The 26,899-nt window shown below is 47.3% G+C and overlaps 1 protein-coding gene across 2 annotated transcripts in view; it reads right to left on the reverse strand.

Moving 5' to 3' along the window:
- The window catches only part of LOC115163632 (long-chain-fatty-acid--CoA ligase 3), a 47,932-nt gene that overhangs the window by 10,332 nt on the left and 10,701 nt on the right, over window positions 1-26,899 (reverse strand). For both annotated transcript variants that reach the window (XM_029715672.1, XM_029715673.1), the window contains 9 exons: window positions 24,335-24,956; window positions 23,215-23,392; window positions 20,143-20,252; window positions 15,620-15,758; window positions 9,735-9,885; window positions 8,710-8,833; window positions 8,509-8,580; window positions 4,012-4,151; window positions 3,628-3,800 (listed from right to left, as the gene is read on the reverse strand). In XM_029715672.1, coding sequence (XP_029571532.1) covers window positions 3,628-3,800; window positions 4,012-4,151; window positions 8,509-8,580; window positions 8,710-8,833; window positions 9,735-9,885; window positions 15,620-15,758; window positions 20,143-20,252; window positions 23,215-23,392; window positions 24,335-24,706 — 1,459 coding nt within the window. In that variant the 5' untranslated portion in view covers window positions 24,707-24,956. The remainder of the gene's footprint in view (window positions 1-3,627; window positions 3,801-4,011; window positions 4,152-8,508; window positions 8,581-8,709; window positions 8,834-9,734; window positions 9,886-15,619; window positions 15,759-20,142; window positions 20,253-23,214; window positions 23,393-24,334; window positions 24,957-26,899) is intronic.

A 26,899-nucleotide genomic window follows, 5' to 3' on the forward strand; every position in this document is an offset into this window, starting at 1 on the left:
CACTACAGTCTCTCCTCCCTCCTACCCTATCCCATCTTTCTGTATCTACTACAGTCTCTCCTGCCTCCTACCCTATCCCATCCCTCTGTATCCACTACAGTCTCTCCTCCCTCCTACCCTATCCCTCTGTATCCACTACAGTCTCTCCTCCCTCCTACCCCATCCCTCTGTATCCACTAGTCTCTCCTCCCCCCTACCCTATCCCTCTGTATCCACTACAGTCTCTCCTCCATCCTACCCTATCCCTCTGTATCCACTAGTCTCTCCTCCCTCCTATCCCATCCCTCTGTATCCACTATAGTCTCTCCTCCCCTATCCTATCCCTCTGTATCTACTACAGTCTCTCCTCCCTCCTATCCCATCCTTCTGTATCCACTACAGTCTCTCCTCACCCCTACCCTATCACTCTGTATCCACTACAGTCTCTCCTCCCTCCTACCCTATCCCATCCCTCTGTATCCACTACAGTCTCTCCTCCCTCCTACCCTATCCCTCTGTATCCACTACAGTCTCTCCTCCCTCCTACCCTATCCCATCCCTCTGTATCTACTACAGTCTCTCCTCCCTCCTATCCCATCCCTCTGTATCCACTACAGTCTCTCCTCCCTCCTATCCCATCCCTCTGTATCCACTAGTCTCTCCTCCCTCCTATCCCATCCCTCTGTATCTACTACAGTCCCTCCTCCCTCCTATCCCATCCCTCTGTATCCACTAGAGTCTCTCCTCCCTCCTACCCTGTCCCTCTGTATCTACTACAGTCTCTCCTCCCTCCTACCCTATCTCTCTGTATCCACTACAGTCCCTCCTCCCTCCTATCCCATCCCTCTGTATCTACTACAGTCTCTCCTCCCTCCTACCCTATCCCATCCCTCTGTATCCACTACAGTCTCTCCTCCCTCCTACCCTATCCCTCTGTATCCACTACAGTCTCTCCTCCCTCCTATCCCATCCCTCTGTATCCACTACAGTCTCTCCTCCCTCCTACCCTATCCCATCCCTCTGTATCCACTACAGTCTCTCCTCCCTCCTACCCTATCCCATCCCTCTGTATCTACTACAGTCTCTCCTCCCTCCTATCCCATCCCTCTGTATCCACTAGAGTCTCTGCTCCCTCCTATCCTATCCCATCCCTCTGTATCTACTACAGTCTCTCCTCCCTCCTATCCCATCCCTCTGTATCCACTAGAGTCTCTCCTCCCTCCTATCCTATCCCATCCCTCTGTATCTACTACAGTCTCTCCTCCCTCCTATCCCATCCCTCTGTATGCACTAGAGTCTCTCCTCCCTCCTATCCCATCCCTCTGTATCTACTACAGTCTCTCCTCCCTCCTACCCTATCCCATCCCTCTGTATCCACTATAGTCCCTCCTCCCTCCTATCCCATCCCTCTGTATCCACTAGAGTCTCTCCTCCCTCCTATCCCATCCCTCTGTATCTACTACAGTCCCTCCTCCCTCCTATCCCATCCTTCTGTATCCACTAGAGTCTCTCCTCCCTCCTATCCCATCCCTCTGTATCTACTAAAGTCCCACCTCCCTCCTATCCCATCCTTCTGTATCCACTACAGTCTCTCCTCCCTCCTATCCCATCCCTCTGTATCTACTACAGTCTCTCCTCCCTCCTACCCTATCCCATCCCTCTGTATCCACTATAGTCCCTCCTCCCTCCTATCCCATCCCTCTGTATCCACTAGAGTCTCTCCTCCCTCCTATCCCATCCCTCTGTATCTACTACAGTCCCCTCCTCCCTCCTATCCCATCCTTCTGTATCCACTAGAGTCTCTCCTCCCTCCTATCCCATCCCTCTGTATCTACTACAGTCCCTCCTCCCTCCTATCCCATCCTTCTGTATCCACTACAGTCTCTCCTCCCTCCTATCCCATCCCTCTGTATCTACTACAGTCTCTCCTCCCTCCTACCCTATCTCTCTGTATCTACTACAGTCTCTCCTCCCTCCTATCCCATCCCTCTGTATCCACTAGAGTCTCTCCTCCCTCCTATCCTATCCCATCCCTCTGTATCTACTACAGTCTCTCCTCCCTCCTATCCCATCCCTCTGTATCCACTAGAGTCTCTCCTCCCTCCTATCCCATCCCTCTGTATCTACTACAGTCCCTCCTCCCTCCTATCCCATCCTTCTGTATCCACTAGAGTCTCTCCTCCCTCCTATCCCATCCCTCTGTATCTACTACAGTCCCTCCTCCCTCCTATCCCATCCTTCTGTATCCACTACAGTCTCTCCTCCCTCCTATCCCAACCCTCTGTATCTACTACAGTCTCTCCTCCCTCCTACCCTATCTCTCTGTATCTACTACAGTCCTCCTCCCTCCTATCCCATCCCTCTGTATCCACTAGAGTCTCTCCTCCCTCCTATCCTATCCCATCCCTCTGTATCTACTACAGTCTCTCCTCCCTCCTATCCCATTCCTCTGTATCCACTAGAGTCTCTACTCCCTCCTATCCCATCCCTCTGTATCTACTACAGTCCCTCCTCCCTCCTATCCCATCCTTCTGTATCCACTAGAGTCTCTCCTCCCTCCTATCCCATCCCTCTGTATCTACTACAGTCCCTCCTCCCTCCTATCCCATCCCTCTTTATCCACTACAGTCTCTCCTCCTCCTATCCCATCCCTCTGTATCCACTACAGTCTCTCCTCCCTCCTATCCCATCCTTCTGTATCCACTACAGTCTCTCCTCCCTCCTATCCCATCCCTCTGTATCCACTACAGTCTCTCCTCCTTCCTCCCTCCTATCCCATCCCTCTGTATCTACTACAGTCTCTCCTCCCTCCTATCCCATCCCTCTGTATCTACTACAGTCTCTCCTCCCTCCTACCCTATCCCATCCCTCTGTATCCACTATAGTCCCTCCTCCCTCCTATCCCATCCCTCTGTATCCACTAGAGTCTCTCCTCCCTCCTATCCCATCCCTCTGTATCTACTACAGTCTCTCCTCCCTCCTATCCCATCCTTCTGTATCCACTACAGTCTCTCCTCCCTCCTATCCCATCCCTCTGTATCTACTACAGTCTCTCCTCCCTCCTATCCCATCCCTCTGTATCCACTACAGTCTCTCCTCCTTCCTCCCTCCTATCCCATCCCTCTGTATCTACTACAGTCTCTCCTCCCTCCTATCCCATCCCTCTGTATCTACTACAGTCTCTCCTCCCTCCTACCCTATCCCATCCCTCTGTATCCACTATAGTCCCTCCTCCCTCCTATCCCATCCCTCTGTATCCACTAGAGTCTCTCCTCCCTCCTATCCCATCCCTCTGTATTTACTACAGTCCCTACTCCCTCCTATCCCATCCTTCTGTATCCACTAGAGTCTCTCCTCCCTCCTATCCCATCCCTTTGTATCTACTACAGTCCCTCCTCCCTCCTATCCCATCCCTCTGTATCCACTACAGTGTCTCCTCCCTCCTATCCCATCCCTCTGTATCCACTACAGTCTCTCCTCCCTCCTATCCCATCCCTCTGTATCCACTACAGTCTCTCCTCCCTCCTATCCCATCCCTCTGTATCCACTACAGTCTCTCCTCCCTCCTATCCCATCCCTCTGTATCCACTACAGTCTCTCCTCCTCCTATCCCATCCCTCTGTATCCACTACATTCACTCTCTCTTACTCTCGCTGATGGTGCCAGCTCCGCAGGTCTCAGTGAGGCCGTAGCCCTGGCCCACGGGGCAACAGAAGCACACGTTCATAAAGCGCTGGGTGGCTGCAGAGAGGGGCGCCCCGCCCGACAGCAGCACCCTGGTCTTCCCCCCCAGGAGGGACCGAACCTTCTTAAACACCAGGCTGGGGGGCGAGAGGGGCGAGAGGGGCGAGAGGGGAGGGGGCGCAGATCAGTTCATCTGCAAGGAACTTCATGTTTACACTTCCTGGATCAACTGTGCTTCATTATGTTATTTGTTTTTGGATTAGGTTTTGTGTGTGTGTGTATATGTAAGGATGTGTGTGTGTGTGTGTGTGTGTGTGTGTGTGTGTGTACTGTAGTAGACTGACGTACTTGTCACACAGTGGCGTGCTGCGTCCCTGGGAGAGCTGCTCCAGCTTGTAGTTGTAGGCCAGAGTGAACAGAGTCCTCTGAGCACTGCTCATCTCCTCCACCTTGGTCATCACATTCTTATAGATACGATCCATTATCTCCTGTAGCACAGAGAGAGAGAGAACGAGAGAGAGAAAGAGATAGAGAGAGAGAAAAGAGGTGAGGAATTGAGAGATGGTGAGCAGAGACATAAAGAGAGAAATAAAGAGGGGGAGTTGAGTTTGATGTATAAGAGGGTAGAAAATAGGGGGAGATGGAGAATTAGAGACAGGGACAGAAAGAGGAGGGGAAATAAGAAGAGGGTGGTGGGTGTTCGGGTCAATAAGTTCTGGATCTGTCTGTATGTGGCCAAAGCACATTGCTTTACATTGTGTCTGTCTGCAGTCTTAATATGGGGCTTTGGTCCCAGGCCCAGACAGCAGCTCTCTGTCAGGAGGTCCAGTTCTGAGGAGCTATGTGAGCACAGAGATAACACATGGAGGGAGTGACATCAGCCAGTGTCTCTTCTCTATCTGCCTAGCAGAGACTCCTTGTCCTGGGTATCAAACAAGACCAAGTCCCAGACAAACCATTTCAATATTAGAGGTCTAAATTCAATAAATTCTGTAAAGATGCCCACAGATTCAGCAACTAGTAAAGCAATCAGAATATACTGTGGTGTATTGGGGAACAATCTGGTCAATATGAAACATATTCATTGTTACAGTAAACAATTGAATGGGAATGCCCAACCCTCATGTGGGCATGGAAAACAGTGACCTCATCACTCCCAGAGAGATTGACATAGAGAGAAGGAAGGAACTAAGTCATTCAGTTGTCCAGCTAGTTGTTCTCGGATCTCAGATTCCACTCTGCAGGAGATGATGGGAGTGAGGCTATAATGTCTTAAAGATGGTACCATGTCCGTGTGTGTGTATGTGTGTGTGTGTGGACGTGTTTAACTATTCTTGTGGGGACTTAGTAAACAAACAAAAATTTGACCAACTGGATTCATTTTGTTGGTCCCCACGAGGTCAAATGCTATTTCTAGGGGTTTAGGGTTAAGGTTAGAATTAGTGTTAGGGTTAGAATTAGGTTAAGGGTCAGGGTTAGGAGCTAGGGTTAGGTTTAGGTTTAAGTTAGGTTTTTGGGTTAAGGTTAGGGTAAGAGTTCGGGTTAGGGTTAGGTTTAGGGGTCAGGGAAAATAGGATTTTGAATGGGACTGAATTGTGTGTCCCCACAAGGTTAGCTGTACACAACTATGTGTATGTGTGTGTGTGTGTGTGTGTGTGAGAGACTTAGCACTGTCTGTTTCTTATTGACATGGTGACTGTAGGGAGAGTTTGTCCAACCCCACTAAAACCCAGAACACTTCGTTATTAAATTAATCAGTGAGTTCCAAAACTGGGCTCCACGTTTTAATGGAGTAAAGGGCACAAACAACAAACAATAAAAAGCAGCTGGTGGGTGTGAGAGTCTGTGTTTGTGTGCATGTTAGATAAAGTAGAGAGAGAGGAAGTTGATGTGGGACACATGCAGCCTGGTGTCACGGAGGAAACTACACACTGTGAGCGGTGTGTGTGTGAGTGTGTGTTTGTCTATGACGGAGAAAACCACACAGGGCTTTCTCACGTTCTGTTTACAGCTGTGAATGGTTCCAGACATTGGGGCCCTCTGACCTGTGTCCCCTGACTCCTAGGGTCCTCATGGGGGAACACACAGATGAAGAGATGCATGGGGTCTCACAGAAAGAGAGAGAGACAGACAGATAGAGACAGAGAGAGAGAAATAAATAGAGAGAGACAAAGACAGAGCGAGAGACAAAGAGAGAATGAAAGACAGACAGAGTGAGAGAGAAAGAGAGAGAGACAAAGAGACAGACAGAGAGAGAGAGACAGAGTGAGAGAGAGAGAGAGAGAGAGAGCAGGAACCCATACTTCATCAAAGAAATTGGAAATACCGACATTGTCATCCTACAAGAAACATGGTATAGAGGAGATGGACCCACTGGTTGCCCTCTAGGTTACAGGGAGCTGGTAGTCCCATCCACCAAACTACCAGGTGTTAAACAGGGAAGAGACTCAGGGGGTATGCTAATTTGGTATAGAGCAGACCTAACCCACTCTATTAAATTAGTCAAAACAGGAACATTTTACATCTGGTTAGAAATGAATAAGGAAATTATCTCAACAGAGACAAATGTCCTCATGTGTGCTACCTATATTCAATTCAATTCAAGGGGCTTTATTGGCATGGGAAACATGTGTTAACAATGCCAACGTAAGTGAGGTAGACAATATACAAAAATGAAATAAACAATAAAAATTAACAGTAAACATTACACTCACAGAAGTTCCAAAAGAATAAAGACATTACAAATGTCATATTATGTCTATATACAGTGTTGTAACAATGTACACATGGTTAAAGTACAAAAGGGAAAACAAATAAGCATAAATATGTGTTGTATTTACAATGGTGTTTGTTCTTCACTGGTTGACCTTTTCTTGTGGCAACAGGTCACAAATCTTGCTGCTGTGATGGCACACTGTGGTATTTCACCCAGTAGATATGGGAGTTTATCAAAATCAGGTTTGTTTTCAAATTCTTTGTGGATCTGTGTAATCTGAGGGAAATATGTGTCTCTAATATGGTCATACATTGGGCAGGAGGTTAGGAAGTGCAGCTCAGTTTCCACCTCATTGTGTGGGCAGTGTGCACATAGCCTGTCTTCTCTTGAGAGCCAGGTCTGCCTACAGCGGCTTTTCTCAATAGCAAGGCTATGCTCACTGAGTCTGTGCACAGTCAAAGCTTTCCTTAAGTTTGGGTCAGTCACAGTGGTCAGGTATTCTGCCACTGTGTACTCTCTGTTTAGGGCCAAATAGCATTCTAGTTTGCTCTGTTTTTTTGTTAATTCTTTCCAATGTGTCAAGTAATTATCTTTTTGTTTTGTCATGATTTGGTTGGGTCTAATTGTGTTGCTCTGTGGGCTCTGTGGGGTCTGTTTGTATTTGTGAACAGAGCCCCAGGACCAGCTTGGCTGAGTGGACTCTTCTCCAGGTTCATCTCTCTGTAGGTGATGGCTTTGTTATGGAAGGTTTGGGAATCACTTCCTTTTAGGTGGTTGTAGAATTTAACGGCTCTATTCTGGATTTTGATAATTAGCGGGTATTGGCCTAATTCTGCTCTGCGTGCATTATTTGGTCCGACAGAATCTGTGAGGAAGACCTAGGTGTTGCTGTCCTTGGTTGGGGACAGAAGCACCAAATCATCAGCAAACAGTAGACATTTGACTTCAGATTCTAGTACGGTGAAGCCGGGTGCTACAGACTGTTCTAGAGCCCTCGCAAATTTGTATATATGTATGTTGAAGAGGGTGGGGCTTAAGCTGCATCCCTGTCTCACCCCACGACCCTTTGGAAAGAAATGTGTGTTTTCTTTGCTAATTCTAACCGTGTAAATGGATTTTATAATGTCGTATGTTTTTCCCCCAACTCCACTTTCCATCAATTTGTATAGCAGATCCTCATGCCAAATTGAGTCAAAAGCTTTTTTGAAGTCAACAAAGCATGAGAAGACTTTGCCTTTGTTTTGGTTTGTTTGTTTGTCAGTTAGGGTGTGCAGGGTGAATATGTGATCTGTCGTACAGTAATTTGGTAAAAAGCCAATTTGACATTTGCTCAGTAAATTGTTTTCACTGAGGAAATATACAAGTCTGCTGTTAATGATAATGCAGAGTATTTTCCCAAGGTTGTTGTTGACTCATATCCCACGGTAGTTATTGGGGTCAAATTTGTGTCAACTTTTGTCAATTGGGCTGATCAGTCCTTGGTTCCACATATTGGGGAAGATGCCAGAGCTGAGGATGATGTTAAAAAGTTTAAGTATAGCCAACATTTGCACATCGCTACAACACTATATATAGACATAATATGACATTTGATATGTCTTTATTGTTTTGGAACTTGTGTGAGTGTAATATTTACTGTTCACTTTTTAAGGTTTATTTCACTTTTGTTTATCCATTTCACTTGCTTTGGCAATATAAACATACACTCCTGTTCAAAAGTTTGGGATCACTTAGAAATGTCCTTGTTTTTGAAAGAAAAGCAATTTTTTTATCCATTAAAATAACATCAAATTGATCAGAAATACAGTGTAGACATTGTTAATGTTGTAAATGACTATTGTAGCTGGAAATGGCAATTTTTTTATGGAATATCTACATAGGCGTACAGAGGCCCATTATCAACAACCATCACTCCTGTGTTCCAATGGCACGTTGTGTTAGCTAATCCAAGTTTATCATTTTAAAAGGCTAATTGATCATTAGAAAACACTTTTGCAATCATGTTAGCACAGCTGAAAACGGTTGTGCTGATTAAAGAAGTAATACAGCTGGCCTTCTTTAGACTAGTTGAGTATCTGGAGCATCAGAATTTGCAACCCTACATTGACAGTACTGTATGTATGTCTTACCGGTACAGCTGCCATTAGAGTAGGCTGCAGAACACTGGTGTCTCCTTTACTGCCTTTTTTAATCTTTGTTGACTGGTGTGAGAGAAAGGATACAGTTATCATACAGGTACTCTACACATATATTCACCTTTTATATATGTGTTTAGTAATGTACAGTCCAAGCAGGTGACACAGTATACAGAGCAGGGGGGACCACCTCACCTGGTCCGCTAGCGTCTGGGGGGAGGAGTAGCCGATCCTGCAGCCGTGAGCCACACACACCAGCTCTGCACTCAGCTCCAACACATGGGCCAGGGGAAGGTACCCGATGTAGGTGTCATTCTCACTGCCACAGAACAATATACGTAACTCCTTATTGTTCTAGCATACGGACAGACAGACAGACAGACAGACAGACAGACAGACAGACAGACAGACAGACAGACAGACAGACAGACAGACAGACAGACAGACAGACAGACAGGCAACAGTCCAAAATCGTACACAATCGTCTTTCAATAAACTTGCATGACAAAACTATATGTATAAGAAAGGTTTACACAATTAAACAACAAAATACACAAAGCACTGCAGTAAATGTCCTTCTGGGCCAGATCAAGATGCTCTCTAAAGGGTAACGACTTGACCCCCTCTCTTCCATCTTCCTATTCTTCTACTCCCCTCCCTCTCTTCCCCCAATCCTGTTCTCCAGAGAAAGAGAGAGTTTTTTTAAAGAACACAACGCAAACACATTTGTCGTCGTAGTGATCACCAGTGTGATGGTACAGCATTTACATTTATTTACAGCACAGCCTTAAACCCATGCTTCTGCACGTGCTCAGTTGACACCAAGGCCTCAATCAGGAAGTTGTCCTCATAGATCACTTTGAGTGTTTTTTTAATTCAGCGTTGAAATGGAACCTGCTATGTATAACCATCACACTGTACTCCCCCATGGACAGCTGAGACCAGTCAAAGAGCATAGACAGGACATTATGGGACCTTCCTCTAAGACAGCTCCAACTGAAAAAGGGCTAAGTAAACATTTGATCAATCTTCCTGGATAAGGTGCACTTTGGAAGCCAGCTTGGATTGTGAAAATTCTTAGAGCATTCAAAGTGGTATTCGATGATTCATGAAAAAATGTAGCTTATCAGGAAATGTCAGTAGTAGTAGTTTGGTACTGGGGGAAGTGAGCCCAGGAGGGTAAAGAGAGGGTATAAGGTTGGCAGGTTAGCGCTACCTACCCCAGGTTGGGTATCCTTTCTGCCATGCCAGTGATGCCAGCAATGATGTTGCTATGGGAGATCATGACGCCCTTGGGTACGCCAGTGGAGCCGCTGGTGTACATGATGACAGCGATGTCAGAGGGCATGGGCTGTTTACGCCCACGAGACACTACACACACAGACACACACAAATACAGGAAAACAAATTAGTTCATGGCATGAAAGCATGTTTTTGTAAATATTCAGCATATGGTAGGAAAAGGGAGTTCATGGGAGATCATAAGATATGTTGCAGGGCAGGACAATAAATGGAGGAGGCTTGTTAAGTCCATGTTAGGATATATAGTCTGTAGGCGAAGGTCCTGGGAACATATGGTGGTGTTAAACAAGATGGGGGTACATAATGATGAATATCTAAAGGAGTGGTAGAATGGAAAATTCCTAATGGAATAAAGAGGGAGAGGAACATCAGTCAAGTAAAATATTAAACACATTAAACATAATGTCACCATTTAGTAAACCTCCTCAGCCTCTTGGCACTCTCAGTAGGATGATACCGCCTGTCTTAATGCCAAAAACCCCCATCTACCTCTCCCTCTTTCCTCTCTCCGCATCTACCTTCCTCTTTACAATATCTCTCTCTCTGCCTCTCTCTGCCTCTCTCTGCCTCTCTCTGCCTCTCTCTGCCTCTCTCTGCCTCTCTCTGCCTCTCTCTGCCTCTCTCTGCCTCTCTCTGCCTCTCTCTGCCTCTCTCTGCCTCTCTCTGCCTCTCTCTGCCCCTCTACGGCTCTCTTCATCTTATTTCACTCTTCTCTTCCTTCTCTGACATTTGGCTGTGTGTAAACTGGCTGAGAGCTGTTCAATTGACGTAAAGCCTCTCCTCCCCGTCAGCCCATTTCAAATGTTTGGGCTTAAGTTCTCCAAGACACCATGTTAATCTGGTCTAGGCTTGCCAAAAAGCCACTCAGAAGTTATATTATGTCAGGCAATGTGGATTCTGACAATGTGGATGGAAGCGAGATGATTCTAGATCATATAGGTTTCTTAAACTATGGGTCGGGACCCAAAGTGGGTCCTTGGCTTGTGAGAGGTAGGTTGTGTGTTATATGAATACATCTACAATCACACACTATTTCTTCGTAATTTGGGTCGCGGGAGGACGGTTTGGGTCATGGGAGGACGGTTCATTTATAATTTGGGTCGCGGGAGGACAGTTTGGGTCATGGGAGGACGGTTCATTTATAATTTGGGTCGCGGGAGGACGGTTTGGGTCATGGGAGGATGGTTCATTTATAATTTGGGTCGCAGGAGGACGGTTTGGGTCACGGGAGGACGGTTCATTTACAATTTGGGTCTCGGGCTGAAAAAAAAAAATCCCAGTTCTAGACTACATAAGTTATGAATGGAGTAGGGCTAAAACAACAGTCATCAGATTTCTCTCAGTTGTCCTCATGTGGAAATATAAGACGTGATTTCGAATGTTTTTTGTAGGGCTGGGGGGCTGCTCAGTGTCGTGTGGAATATAAACATTTCCACGATGTCCACAGCGAGTGCAGAAAAACAAAACACACCCAAACAGAAGATACGCAGGACAGAGAGAGAAAGAAGGGAGCAAAAGAGTGGGAGAGAGAGGGATAGGAGTGGGAGATAGGAGAGGGAGAGAGGAGTGGGACGTGACTTGGAGTCTACCGCATGCGAGAGGAGGGGCCTTGTTCTGACTTGAACATGGACCCAGAGATACAGGGTGGAGAGGAGGGGCTTTGTTCTGACTTGAACATGGACCCAGAGATACAGGGTGGAGAGGAGGGGCTTTGTTCTGACTTGAACATGGACCCAGAGATACAGGGTGGAGAGGAGGGGCTTTGTTCTGACTTGAACATGGACCCAGAGATACAGGGTGGAGAGGAGGGGCCTTGTTCTGACTTGAACATGGACCCAGAGATACAGGGTGGAGAGGAGGGGCCTTGTTCTGACTTGAACATGGACCCAGAGATACAGGGTGGAGAGGAGGGGCTTTGTTCTGACTTGAACATGGACCCAGAGATACAGGGTGGAGAGGAGGGGCTTTGTTCTGACTTGAACATGGACCCAGAGATACAGGGTGGAGAGGAGGGGCTTTGTTCTGACTTGAACATGGACCCAGAGATACAGGGTGGAGAAGAGGAGGAGAGGGGTGTTGGGGGAATCATGTCATGTGAAGTTTACAGAAGTGTCTATAAACATGACCCTCCTTCCTAATCCCACAGGTCAGCACACACACACACACACACACACACACACACACACACACACACACACACACACACACACACACACACACACACACACACACACACACACACACACAAACACACACACACACACACACACACACACACACACACCTCACAGTACCAGCTCTACTTGTTATGGGTCAAGCAGTGCAGCACTAGAGACCAGCTGGAGAAAGGGAGGGATGGAAAGAGAGAGGAAGGAAAGGAGAGAGAAATTGGTGAGAAAGGGAGTGTTTCCTCTGAGTTTAATCTGACACAGATGTGTCCACTTCCTCATTCACATGACCTAATGAGCCGCACCACCGAACCCCCCCACCCTCCCCCCTTGAGACTACAGTATCTGAGACTCCAGTATCTGAGACTCCAGTATCTGAGACTCCAGTATCTGAGACTCCAGTATCTGAGACTCCTGTATCTCTGAGAGCACAGTATCTCTGAGAGCACAGTATCTCTGAGAGCACAGGATCTCTGAGACCACAGTATCTCTGAGACTACAGTATCTGAGACTATAGTATCTCTGAGACTATAGTATCTCTGAGACCACAGTATCTGAGACCACAGTATCTCTGAGACTACAGTATCTGAGACTACAGTATCTCTGAGAGCACAGGATCTCTGAGACCACAGTATCTGAGACCACAGTATCTGAGACCACAGTATCTCTGAGACCACAGTATCTGAGACCACAGTATCTGAGACCACAGTATCTCTGAGACCACAGTATCTCTGAGACCACAGGATCTCTGAGACCACAGTATCTCTGAGACCACAGTATCTCTGAGACCACAGTATCTCTGAAACCACAGTATCTCTGAGACCACAGTATCTCTGAGAGCACAGTATCTCTGAGACCACAGTATCTCTGAGACCACAGGATCTCTGAGACCACAGGATCTCTGAGACCACAGTATCTCTGAGACCACAGTATCTCTGAGACCACAGTATCTCTGAGACTACAGTATCTCTGAGACCACAGTATCTCTGAGACCACAGTATCTCTGAGACCACAGTATCTCTGAGACTACAGTATCTGAGACTACAGTATCTCTGAGACCACAGTATCTCTGAGACCACAGTATCTCTGAGACCACAGTATCTCTGAGACTACAGTATCTGAGACTACAGTATCTCTGAGACCACAGTATCTCTGAGACCATAGTATCTCTGAGACTACAGTATCTGAGACTACAGTATCTCTGAGAGCACAGGATCTCTGAGACTACAGTATCTGAGACTACAGTATTTCTGAGACCACAGTATCTCTGAGACTACAGTATCTCTGAGACCACAGAATCTCTGAGACCACAGTATCTCTGAGACCACAGTATCTCTGAGACCACAGTATCTCTGAGACTACAGTATCTCTGAGACCACAGTATCTCTGAGACCACAGTATCTCTGAGACCACAGTATCTCTGAGACTACAGTATCTCTGAGAGCACAGGATCTCTGAGACCACAGTATCTCTGAGACCACAGTATCTCTGAAACCACAGTATCTCTGAGACTACAGTATCTCTGAAACCACAGTATCTCTGAGACCACAGTATCTCTGAGACTACAGTATCTCTGAAACCACAGTATCTCTGAGACCACAGTATCTCTGAGACTACAGTATCTCTGAAACCACAGTATCTCTGAGACCACAGTATCTCTGAGACTACAGTATCTCTGAGAGCACAGGATCTCTGAGACCACAGTATCTCTGAGACCCCAGTATCTCTGAAACCACAGTATCTCTGAGACTACAGTATCTCTGAGAGCACAGGATCTCTGAGACCACAGTATCTGAGACCACAGTATCTCTGAGACCACAGTATCTCTGAGACCACAGTATCTCTGAGACCACAGTATCTCTGAGACCACAGGATCTCTGAGACCACAGTATCTCTGAGACCACAGTATCTCTGAGAGCACAGTATCTCTGAGACCACAGTATCTCTGAGACCACAGTATCTCTGAGACCACAGGATCTCTGAGACCACAAGATCTCTGAGACCACAGTATCTCTGAGACCACAGTATCTCTGAGACCACAGTATCTCTGAGACTACAGTATCTGAGACTACAGTATCTCTGAGACCACAGTATCTCTGAGACCACAGTATCTCTGAGACTACAGTATCTGAGACTACAGTATCTCTGAGACCACAGTATCTCTGAGACCACAGTATCTCTGAGACTACAGTATCTGAGACTACAGTATCTCTGAGACCACAGTATCTCTGAGACCATAGTATCTCTGAGACTACAGTATCTGAGACTACAGTATCTCTGAGAGCACAGGATCTCTGAGACTACAGTATCTGAGACTACAGTATTTCTGAGACCACAGTATCTCTGAGACTACAGTATCTCTGAGACCACAGTATCTCTGACACCACAGTATCTCTGAGACCACAGTATCTCTGAGACCACAGTATCTCTGAGACTACAGTATCTCTGAGACCACAGTATCTCTGAGACCACAGTATCTCTGAGACCACAGTATCTCTGAGACTACAGTATCTCTGAGAGCACAGGATCTCTGAGACCACAGTATCTCTGAGACCACAGTATCTCTGAAACCACAGTATCTCTGAGACTACAGTATCTCTGAAACCACAGTATCTCTGAGACCACAGTATCTCTGAGACTACAGTATCTCTGAAACCACAGTATCTCTGAGACCACAGTATCTCTGAGACTACAGTATCTCTGAAACCACAGTATCTCTGAGACCACAGTATCTCTGAGACTACAGTATCTCTGAGAGCACAGGATCTCTGAGACCACAGTATCTCTGAGACCCCAGTATCTCTGAAACCACAGTATCTCTGAGACTACAGTATCTTTGAAACCACAGTATCTCTGAGACCACAGTATCTCTGAGACTACAGTATCTCTGAAACCACAGTATCTCTGAAACCACAGTATCTCTGAGACCACAGTATCTCTGAGACCACAGTATCTCTGAGACCACAGTATCTCTGAGACCACAGTATCTCTGAAACCACAGTATCTCTGAAACCACAGTATCTCTGAGACCACAGTATCTCTGAGACCACAGTATCTCTGAAACCACAGTATCTCTGAAACCACAGTATCTCTGAGACCACAGTATCTCTGAGACCACAGTATCTCTGAGACCACAGTATCTCTGAGACCACAGTATCTCTGAAACCACAGTATCTCTGAAACCACAGTATCTCTGAGACCACAGTATCTCTGAGACCACAGTATCTCTGAAACCACAGTATCTCTGAAACCACAGTATCTCTGAGACCACAGTATCTCTGAAACCACAGTATCTCTGAAACCACAGTATCTCTGAGACCACAGTATCTCTGAAACCACAGTATCTCTGAGACTACAGTATCTGAGACTACAGTATCTCTGAAACCACAGTATCTCTGAGACTACAGTATCTGAGACTACAGTATCTCTGAGACTACAGTATCTCTGAAACTAGCAAAGTGACTTACTACAAACTAGTAAATGAGTGCTATAACGATGTTATACATGTTGTGTACATTTCAGTATAATGCCGTTAAAGAAATGCTCAGTCCACACGTACACACACACACACACACACACACACACACACACACACACACACACACACACACACACACACACACCTGTGTGTTTACCATTCTCAGGCTTGGTCCCCAGCTCCTGAACGGTGGCCATGTTGTGGACACTGATGCCTCGTGGGTAACCAGGCCACTTGGTGGGTGTGTCATCCACCACAATGATGTGCTGCAGCCTGGGCACCTCCAGCAGGATGAACTAAACTCAACCAGGAAACACAAAGAAGTCTTTAAGACAGCTATACTGTAGCCATCAAATGGTTGGTCAGGACAGGGATAAGGCACACTGATAAGGGTTGGCTGATTCCTTCTGGTCGCAGACTGGCTCCTGGCTACAAAAGGTGGTTTGTTGATTTTTTTCATTTTCAAGTATGTTTTCAAAGGCTTGACCTTTACTTACATGTAGACATGCAAAATAAACAAATGCACTTTGTAAATCGTTCTACTTCAGTATGTTTAGACAACCTAAAAATGTGAGTCAGCTCTTTCATGTTTTGACAGATACATATTGCTTTATTGCTTCCTGTCTCTCTCCTCAGAAGGGAGAATGACTCTAACTCTCTAACCCAGTGTGTTGGATTGTCTCTAACCCAGTGTGTTGGTCTCTCTATAACCCAGTGTGTTGGTCTGTCTCTAACCCAGTGTGTTGGTCTCTGTATAACCCAGTGTGTTGGTCTGTGTCTAACTCAGTGTGTTGGTCTTTCTATAACCCAGTGTGTTGGTCTGTCTCTAACCCAGTGTGTTGGTCTCTCTATAACCCAGTGTGTTGGTCTGTGTCTAACTCAGTGTGTTGGTCTCTCTCTAACCCAGTGTGTTGGTCTCTCTCTAACCCAGTGTGTTGGTCTCTCTCTAACCCAATGTGTTGGTCTGTCTCTAACCCAGTGTGTTGGTCTGTCTCTAACCCAGTGTGTTGGTCTCTCTCTATCCCAGTGTGTTGGTCTGTCTCTATCCCAGTGTGTTGATCTGTCTCTATCCCAGTGTGTTGGTCTGTCTCTAACCCAGTGTGTTGGTCTCTCTCTAACTGAGTGTGTTGGTCTGTCTCTAACTGAGTGTGTTGGTCCCTCTCTAACCCAGTATGTTGGTCTCTCTCTAACCCAGTGTGTTGGTCTCTCTCTAACCCAGTGTGTTGGTCTCTCTCTAACCCAGTGTGTTGGTCTCTCTCTAACCCAGTGTGTTGGTCTCTCTCTATCCCAGTGTGTTGGTCTGTCTCTAACCCAGTGTGTTGGTCTGTGTCTAACCCAGTGTGTTGGTCTCTCTCTAACCCAGTGTGTTGGTCTCTTTCTAACCCAGTGTGTTGGTCTCTCTCTAACCCAGTGTGTTGGTCTTTTTCTAACCCAGTGTGTTGGTCTCTTTCTAACCCAGTGTGTTGGTCTGTGTCTATCCCAGTGTGTTGGTCTCTCTCTAACCCAGTGTGTTGGTCTCTCTCTAACCCAGTGTGTTGGTCTCTTTCTAACCCAGTGTGTTGGTCTGTGTTTAACCCAGTGTGTTGGTCTCTCTCTAACCTAGTGTGTTGGTCTCTCTCTAACCCAGTGTGTTGGTCTCTCTCCAACCCAGTGTGTTGGTCTGTCTCTAACCTAGTGTGTTGGTCTCTCTCCAACCCAGTGTGTTGGTCTGTCTCTAACCCAGTGTGTTGGTCTCTCTCTAACCCAGTGTGTTGGTCTGTGTCTAACCCAGTGTGTTGGTCTGTGTCTAACCCAGTGTGTTGGTCTCTCTCTATCCCAGTGTGTTGGTCTGTCTCTAACCCAGTGTGTTGGTCTCTCTCTAACCCAGTGTGTTGGTCTCTCTCTAACCCAGTGTGTTGGTCTGTCTCTAACCCAGTGTGTCGGTCTCTTTCTAACCCAGTGTGTTGGTCTCTCTCTAACCGAGCGTGTTGGTCTGTCTCTAACCCAGTGTGTTGGTCTCTTTCAAACCCAGTGTGTTGGTCTTTGTCTAACCCAGTGTGTTGGTCTGTCTCTAACCCAGTGTGTTGGTCTCTCTCTAACCCAGTGTGTTGGTCTGTGTCTAACCCAGTGTGTTGGTCTCTCTCTATCCCAGTGTGTTGGTCTGTCTCTAACCCAGTGTGTTGGTCTGTGTCTAACCCAGTGTGTTGGTCTGTCTCTAACCCAGTGTGTTGGTCTGTCTCTAACCCAGTGTGTTGGTCTGTGTCTAACCCAGTGTGTTGGTCTGTCTCTAACCCAGTGTGTTGGTCTCTCTCTAACCCAGTGTGTTGGTCTGTGTCTAACCCAGTGTGTTGGTCTGTGTCTAACCCAGTGTGTTGGTCTCTCTCTATCCCAGTGTGTTGGTCTGTCTCTAACCCAGTGTGTTGGTCTGTGTCTAACCCAGTGTGTTGGTCTGTCTCTAACCCAGTGTGTTGGTCTCTCTCTAACCCAGTGTGTTGGTCTGTGTCTAACCCAGTGTGTTGGTCTGTGTCTAACCCAGTGTGTTGGTCTGTCTCTATCCCAGTGTGTTGGTCTGTCTCTAACCCAGTGTGTTGGTCTCTCTCTAACCCAGTGTGTTGGTCTCTCTCTATCCCAGTGTGTTGGTCTGTCTCTAACCCAGTGTGTTGGTCTGTGTCTAACCCAGTGTGTTGGTCTGTCTCTAACCCAGTGTGTTGGTCTCTCTCTAACCCAGTGTGTTGGTCTGTGTCTAACCCAGTGTGTTGGTCTGTGTCTAACCCAGTGTGTTGGTCTATCTCTATCCCAGTGTGTTGGTCTGTCTCTAACCCAGTGTGTTGGTCTCTCTCTAACCCAGTGTGTTGGTCTGTGTCTAACCCAGTGTGTTGGTCTGTGTCTAACCCAGTGTGTTGGTCTGTCTCTATCCCAGTGTGTTGGTCTGTCTCTAACCCAGTGTGTTGGTCTGTGTCTAACCCAGTGTGTTGGTCTGTGTCTAACCCAGTGTGTTTGTCTCTCTCTAACCCAGTGTGTTGGTCTGTGTCTAACCCAGTGTGTTGGTCCGTCTCTATCCCAGTGTTTTGGTCTGTCTTTAACCCAGTGTGTTGGTCTCTCTCTAACCCAGTGTGTTGGTCTCTCTCTAACCCAGTGTGTTGGTCTGTGTATAACCCAGTGTGTTGGTCTGTCTCTAACCCAATGTGTTGGTCTCTCTCCAACCCAGTGTGTTGGTCTGTCTCTAACCCAGTGTGTTGGTCTCTCTCTAACCCAGTGTGTTGGTCTGTCTCTAACCTAGTGTGTTGGTCTGTCTCTAACCCAGTGTGTTGGTCTCTCTCTAACCCAGTGTGTTGGTCTGTCTCTAACCCAGTGTGTTGGTCTGTCTCTAACCCAGTGTGTTGGTCTGTGTCTAACCCAGTGTGTTGGTCTGTGTATAACCCAGTGTGTTGGTCTGTGTATAACCCAGTGTGTTGGTCTGTGTCTAATCCAGTGTGTTGGTCTGTCTCTAACCCAGTGTGTTGGTCTGTCTCTAACCCAGTGTGTTGGTCTGTCTCTAACCCAGTGTGTTGGTATCTCTCCAACCCAGTGTGTTGGTCTGTCTCCAACCCAGTGTGTTGGTCTGTCTCTAACCCAGTGTGTTGGTCTCTCTCCAACCCAGTGTGTTGGTCTGTGTATAACCCAGTGTGTTGGTCTGTGTATAACCCAGTGTGTTGGTCTGTCTCTAACCCAGTGTGTTGGTCTGTCTCTAACCCAGTGTGTTGGTATCTCTCCAACCCAGTGTGTTGGTCTGTCTCCAACCCAGTGTGTTGGTCTGTCTCTAACCCAGTGTGTTGGTCTCTCTCCAACCCAGTGTGTTGGTCTGTGTATAACCCAGTGTGTTGGTCTGTGTATAACCCAGTGTGTTGGTCTGTGTCTAATCCAGTGTGTTGGTCTGTCTCTAACCCAGTGTGTTGGTCTGTGTCTAACCCAGTGTGTTGGTCTGTCTCTAACCTAGTGTGTTGGTCTCTCTCCAACCCAGTGTGTTGGTCTGTCTCTAACCCAGTGTGTTGGTCTCTCTCCAACCCAGTGTGTTGGTCTCTCTCTAACCGAGCGTGTTGGTCTGTCTCTAACCCATTGTGTTGGTCTGTGTCTAACCCAGTGTGTTGGTCTGTCTCTAACCCATTGTGTTGGTCTGTCTCTAACCCAGTGTGTTGGTCTGTCTCTAACCCAGTGTGTTGGTCTGTCTCTAACCCAGTGTGTTGGTCTGTCTCTATCCCAGTGTGTTGGTCTCTTTCAAACCCAGTGTGTTGGTCTGTCTCTAACCCAGTGTGTTGGTCTGTGTCTAACCCAGTGTGTTGGTCTCTCTCTAACCCATTGTGTTGGTCTGTGTCTAACCCAGTGTGTTGGTCTCTCTCTAACCCAGTGTGTTGGTCTCTCTCTAACCCATTGTGTTGGTCTGTGTCTAACCCAGTGTGTTGGTCTCTCTCTAACCCAGTGTGTTGGTCTCTCTCTAACCCATTGTGTTGGTCTGTGTTTCTCTGGCCCCACTCTGCATCACACACTGATCACAGTGGGCATAGTACAGACTCCAGATCCACAATGTGCATCACATGTACCTCTCCCCTTCCTGCTCTCTCTCCCACACATAAACTCCTCTTTCACACTCTTCCTGTCCCTTCTTGATTTCGTCCTTTACCTCCTAAATATGTACTCATTTCAGATGTGCATGTGTTCTCTCACCTTGAGTCTGGTCTCCAGTAGCTCTCTGCTGGTTATGATGTGACTGACCTCTGTCTCGTTCAGACCGTGAGTTATGGCCGGACCCCCCAGGGTAGAGTACAGAGTGACCACTGCAACGCGCGCACACACACACACACACACACACACACACACACACACACACACACACACACACAAAGGTAAGCCCAATGAGGTATCATCAGGTAATAACGTTTAGGATAAGATATCACATGGATAGAGTTAGGGTAAGATTTAAGATCAAGGTGTATTTTCTGGCCCTGTTTGGAAGTGAGGCCACATGGTAAAGCCCTAGTGAGCAGTATATTCTGTTTGCTTCAGGGCTGTGGTAACGTAACACTGTGTTAGTGTAACGCTGCAGCGATGGCATCATGTCTGCTCTGGCTCTGTCACTGGCGTGAGTGAGTGGCCTGGGACTGGGCTAAACCAGGCTGAACTGGGCTGGGCCCAGGCTACATTACATCAGTATATGTCTGACTGGTAGATATGGGAATCACTCAACACAGGGACCAGGGGCAGGTGCCGAGATGAGGGTGTGTGATGGTGTGTGAGTGTGTACATGTACACGTTCAAGCATCCCTAAACCACCCTTTTACACTCCTCCACATAGACATGCACACTTGTCTTCTCCAGAAAAACATGACCAGCCCCTGTCTGTTTGTCTGGCTAGATGAGTGTAATGTACACCTGCCTTTCCTGATAGCAGTTGGATGTTTAGGTTCTTGGAAAACTGTGGGCCAGACAAATGACAAACTCATATGAAGGATCAGAGTAAAGGCAGTGGAATTTCCTAACTATCTAATGGGACTGGCTGCTCTGAGACATGACTCTGACTGTAGGACCCAGGTCCACGCTCCCCGTAGGTCCAGGCTCCCCTGGCCCAGGCTCCCCCAGGTCCAGGCTCCCCGGTCCAGGCTCCCCCAGGTCCAGGCTCCCCCGGTCCAGGCTCCCCTGGTCCAGGCTTCCCCCAGGTCCAGGCTCCCCATGCAGAGTCATCCTTCTCAGGCATTAGAGGAGAAAGTGAGGGGTATGTGCTCTCTGTCTGTGTCTACACAGCTCAGCCATCTCCAACACAGATGACATACCCACCCACCATCAGTGGGCTCAAAATGGACTCCCATCCAATCAGATAAAGACTCTGGCTGTTGGGAATGGGGTGGAATTTGTATGGAATGTGTATAAATGTGTATGTGTGTACGTGTGTGTGTGTGTGTGTGTGTGGTGCACAGTAGCTGCAGCAGTGCTCACGCAGGGCTGTGAAGAGGTCATACCAGAAGCTTGCAAGGGTCAAGACACCTGGCCCAAAATCCACTCATGACCCCTCTCTGACAGGACAAAGAGAGAAGGGGGCAGGGAAGGGGCTTATGGAACAGGGCCAGTGACATCGCTGCCATGTGTCATGGACGGCTGAGACTTCCTGTTGTGTGTGTGAGGACACGGGGTGTGACACCTCCATCTGTGAGATAGTAACACACTGTTCACACATACACTCTCTCTGCTCTTCCTTTATTAGACCCAAAATTAAATCATCAGGTGATCGATTAACTCATACTCTGCAACCAACCAAGAACAAACTCCTAGCAAGGCCAACCAATCAGGTTGAGTCAGACTAAACTTGACAATACAAACACAGAGAGAACAAAGAAGTAAGAAGGAGGTGGAGGGCAAGGAGGAAGAATGAGAGATGGATGAATAGAGAGCCTATGGAGAGAGGAGGAAGAAGGAGAGATGGATGAATAGAGAGCCTATGGAGAGAGGAGGAAGAAGGAGAGATGGATGAATAGAGAGCCTATGGAGAGAGGAGGAAGAAGGAGAGATGGATGAATAGAGAGCCTATGGAGAGAGGAGGAAGAATGAGAGATGGATGAATAGAGAGCCTATGGAGAGAGGAGGAAGAAGGAGAGATGGATGAATAGAGAGCATATGGAGAGAGGAGGAAGGCTGAGAGATGGATGAATAGAGAGCCTATGGAGAGAGGAGGAAGAAGGAGAGATGGATGAATAGAGAGCATATGGAGAGAGGAGGAAGAATGAGAGATGGATGAATAGAGAGCCTATGGAGAGAGGAAGAAGGAGAGATGGATGAATAGAGAGCCTATGGAGAGAGGAGGAAGAAGGAGAGATGGATGAATAGAGAGCCTATGGAGAGAGGAGGAAGAAGGAGAGATGGATGAATAGAGAGCCTATGGAGAGAGGAGGAAGAAGGAGAGATGGATGAATAGAGAGCCTATGGAGAGAGGAAGAAGGAGAGATGGATGAATAGAGAGCCTATGGAGAGAGGAGGAAGAAGGAGAGATGGATGAATAGAGAGCCTATGGAGAGAGGAGGAAGAAGGAGAGATGGATGAATAGAGAGCCTATGGAGAGAGGAGGAAGAAGGAGAGATGGATGAATAGAGAGCCTATGGAGAGAGGAGGAAGAATGAGAGATGGATGAATAGAGAGCCTATGGAGAGAGGAGGAAGAAGGAGAGATGGATGAATAGAGAGCCTATGGAGAGAGGAGGAAGAAGAAGAGATGGATGAATAGAGAGCCTATGGAGAGAGGAGGAAGAAGGAGAGATGGATGAATAGAGAGCCTATGGAGAGAGGAGGAAGGCTAAGGCTATGGCGTCAGAGGGTCTATGTGAGCATCTGATTTTGGCATCAGGCAGGAGAAGAAACATACAGCCCTCAGGCCAAATGAAGAAGAGGGGTGGGGGAGAAGGAGGAGAATTGGGACACTTATATAACAGTGGCATAGCAACAGGGACAAACTGACCTTCTTCCTCAGCTGGGCTGGACATATTTCAGATGTTATGAATACCCTCCTCACACACCACTACAACTATACATCTATTAAACTCCATGGGACCATAACTGATGCATAAACAGAGAGAGAGAGCGAGAGAGAGAGAGAGAGAGAGTGATGAACTGTCTATGTATGGAGAGTACTCACAGGGGAGGTTGTACATAAACCAGACCTGGGCTGTGTGTGTGTGTGTGTGTGTGTGTGTGTGTGTGTGTGTGTGTGTGTGTGTGTGTGTGTGTGTGTGTGTGTGTGTGTGTGGACACTCACAGGGGAAGTTTTGCATGAAGCACGCATGTGCGGCTATTACCCACTCGGCCCTGGTCTCACAGAAGATGGCAATGTTGTTGTGGGCCCTCTGGCCCAGCGCTGCAAGACCACTGCCAAAGCGTGCTGCTGCCTTGTGGGTCTCAGCATAGGACCGCCAGCGGTACTGCCCCAGGATCACCTACAGGAAGCCACAGAGAGCACACAGAATGTTAGAGGGAGAGAGAGAGAGAGAGAGAGATAAGAACCAGGGGGAAAAGCAGAGAGGTGGAGAATAATAGAGACATACAGAGAGAAACAGAGTTTTGGAAAGAGTTTCAGGGAAACAGAATGTGAGGGAGAGATGCTGGAGGGCAGAATAGTTCACAGTGGTGAACAGTAAAGCCTACAGCTTGAGGTTTTGCACTTTCTGCTCAGTAATATGACAGTAGGATTTATTTTTGCTAATGTACGCTTTTTAACTTTTGGAATTTGAATCACAAAACTCATAAAGAGTTGGGAACTACTGCCCTCTACTGGGATAACACTGGTACTGCATACACCCAGACCTGGCACAGACTAATGCACATTCACACTGTGCCAGTGAAACAATAACAACATTTAAATACATTTACCCTATGTTTTTCGCTGTAGGTCACATTGTTCAGTAAGTCAAGAGGTGGCAAAACACACTCCATGATTTTATTGCAGCAACCTGAGTTTCAACAGCACTGTGATTAGACTAGTGGGATTAGCCTGATGATTGGGGTTTAATTAAACGGGTTGCAAGTCACACACACACACACACACACACACACACACACACACACACACACACACACACACACACACACACACACACACACACACACACACACACACACACACACACACACACACACACACACACACAGCGAGAGTGTTTTATTTGAGCAAAGTTTAGATTGGCCTGTGTGTTGTGTGTGAGGTGATGTGAGGCCTTTCTGTTGAGCAAGAGATATGTGTTTTGTATTAGTGGCTGTTCTCTCCTGTTTTGGCTAGATTGACTTGGCAGAACATGGTCAAGTGTTTTCACTGCAAACACAAAACACGCCTGAGTTTCTTGCCCAACAGAAAGTCCTCAAGTCACATTTCCTGTCCTCACCTTCTTGAAGACCTTTCCGTTGCTCTGTCTCTCATCCTCCTCCATGACCACCTCTCTGGTGCCCAGGCAGTCTCTGTCAGGGAACCTTCTGGATGCATCCTCAAACACCTTATCCAGTGTGTCTAGCCCGGGGTGCAGGGACGACACCAGCCTCTTGGTGGCGCCCATGGCCCTGTAGGGCCCCGCGGGGCGACCCGTCACAGACTGGGCCTTGAGTCTCTGAGCCCGGTCCTGTTCTGAGCCGAGGCCTGCGTCTGATTCTGACACAGAGCTGAAGAGGTAGGAGGGGAGGAAGGCTAGGACAGAGTACAGCCACACCGTCACCTGGAAGAGTAGCAGCAGCACTGGGTTCAGATCCTCTTTCAGCTTCATCCTGACTGGGTGTGTCTGTGTATGTGCGGGGGGGATGAGTTATTTCACTGTAGAACCCAAAGTAGGGTCCCAGGGTTTATGCTCTGAGCAGGTAGTTTATCACCAGGACAGCTCCTCTAACTCTAAGGTGTGAATGGTTGGAGAGAGAATGAATCCTGCTGCCACTGACAGGGCAAGGTATTAATTTCCTGGTCCTTCTTCTTCTGCCCTTATGTGTTTATCTGATGACAATGGCAGCAACACCTTACTCCTAGACAAGGGATGACAAAAAACAACAACATTCAAACAAAGTATGAGAATATGCTATTTATAATATGTCAATGTTATGTTATACATGTATACTAACATCAATGCTTTAGCTACAATTCATCTATCAGCATCTGAGCTTTTTAACCCAACAGTCACCAGACGCCACACTCCAAGATAAAAGGTTTTAATGGATTCTTCTAATGTTTCTGTTGGTGGATCTTCAAGCACCCACCAATGGTAATGCACAGCCTGATGGCTTGTCAATACATAATAAGACACCCAGCCGTGTACTGTAGGCTACATCTCTGCCTGAGTGCTCCTTACCTACTTACTCACTCCCTGTCCCCCTGCAGCCAGCCAGAATGCTGGGGCGCAGAGCTCCCTATCTAACCCCATCTCCCACAAATAACTGTACAGCACGCTCTTTCTGTCACTGACCACCAAGACATAGATACGTACAGACAGACAGCAGATTGAATACGACGGGCTGAGAAAGAGGAGGGAGATAGAGATACACTATATATACGAAAGTATGTGGACACCCCTTGATATTAGTGGATTTAGCTATTTCAAACACACCTGTTGCTGACAGGTGTATAAAAGGGAGCACACAGCCATGCAATCTCCATAGCCAAACATTGGCAGTAGAATGACCTTACTGTGACCTTCAACTTGGCACCGTCATTGGATACCAATAAGTCAGTTCGTAAAATGTCTGCCCTGCTAGAGCTGCCCCGGTCAACTGTAAGTGCAGTTATTGTGAAGTGGAAACATCTAGGAGCAACAACAGCTCAGCCGCGAAGTGGTGAGCCACACAAGCTCACAGAACGGAACCGCTGAGTGCTAAAGCGCGTAGCACGTAAAAGTTGTCTGTCCTCGGTTGCAACACTCACTACTGAGTTCCAAACTGCCTCTGGAAGCAACGTCAGCACTAGAACTGTTCGTCAGGAGCTTCATGAAATGGCTTTCCATGGCCGAACAGCCACACACAAGCCAAAAATCACCATGTGCAATGCCAAGCGTCGGCTGGAGTGGTGTGAAGCTTGCCGCCATTGGACTCTGGAGCAGTGGAAACGCATTCTCTGGAGTGATGAATCACACTTCACCGTCTGGCAGTCCGACGGACAAATCTGGGTTTGGCGGATGCCAGGAGAACGCTATCTGCCCAAATGCATAGTGCCAACTTTATAGTTTGGTGAAGGAGGAATAATGGTCTGGGGCTGTTTTTCATGGTCCGGGCTAGGCCCCTTAGTTCCAGTGAAGGGAAATCTTAACGCTACAGCTTACATTGACATTCTAGACGATTCTGTACTTACAACTTTGTGGCAACAATTTGGGGAAGGCCCTTTCAGCATGACAATGCTCCCGTGCACAAAGCGAGGTCCACACAGAAATGGTTTGTTGAGATTGGTGTGGAAGAACTTGACTGGCCTTCACAGGGCCCTGACCTTAACCCCATTGAACACATTTGGGATGAATTGGAACGCTGACTGCGAGCCAGGCCTAATCGCCCAACATCAATGCCTGACCTCACTAATGCTCTTGTGGCTGAATGGAAGCAAGTCCCTGCAGCAATGTTCCAACATCTAGTGGAAATCCTTCCCAGAAGAGTGGAGGCTGTTATAGCAGCAAAGGGGGGACCAACTCTATATTAATGTCCATGATTTTGGAATGAGATGTTCGACAAGCAGGTGTCCACATACTTTTGGTCATGTAGTGTAGATAGAAAGAGAGAGTGTGAAGTAGGAGAGAGTAAAAGCGCAGGAGGGAATGAAACAGAGGAAGAGCGATAAAGAGTGTGAGAGGGAAAGAGATGTACATTTTTTTTTTAACATTTTAGTCATTTAGCAGACGCTCTTATCCAGAGCGACTTACAGTAGTGAATGCATACATTTCAATTCATTTCATACATTTTTTTTCCCTTACTGGCCCCCCGTGGGAATC

Source organism: Salmo trutta, chromosome 26, assembly GCF_901001165.1.
Source record: "Salmo trutta chromosome 26, fSalTru1.1, whole genome shotgun sequence".
In the NCBI taxonomy this organism is placed as follows: Eukaryota; Metazoa; Chordata; class Actinopteri; order Salmoniformes; family Salmonidae; genus Salmo; species Salmo trutta.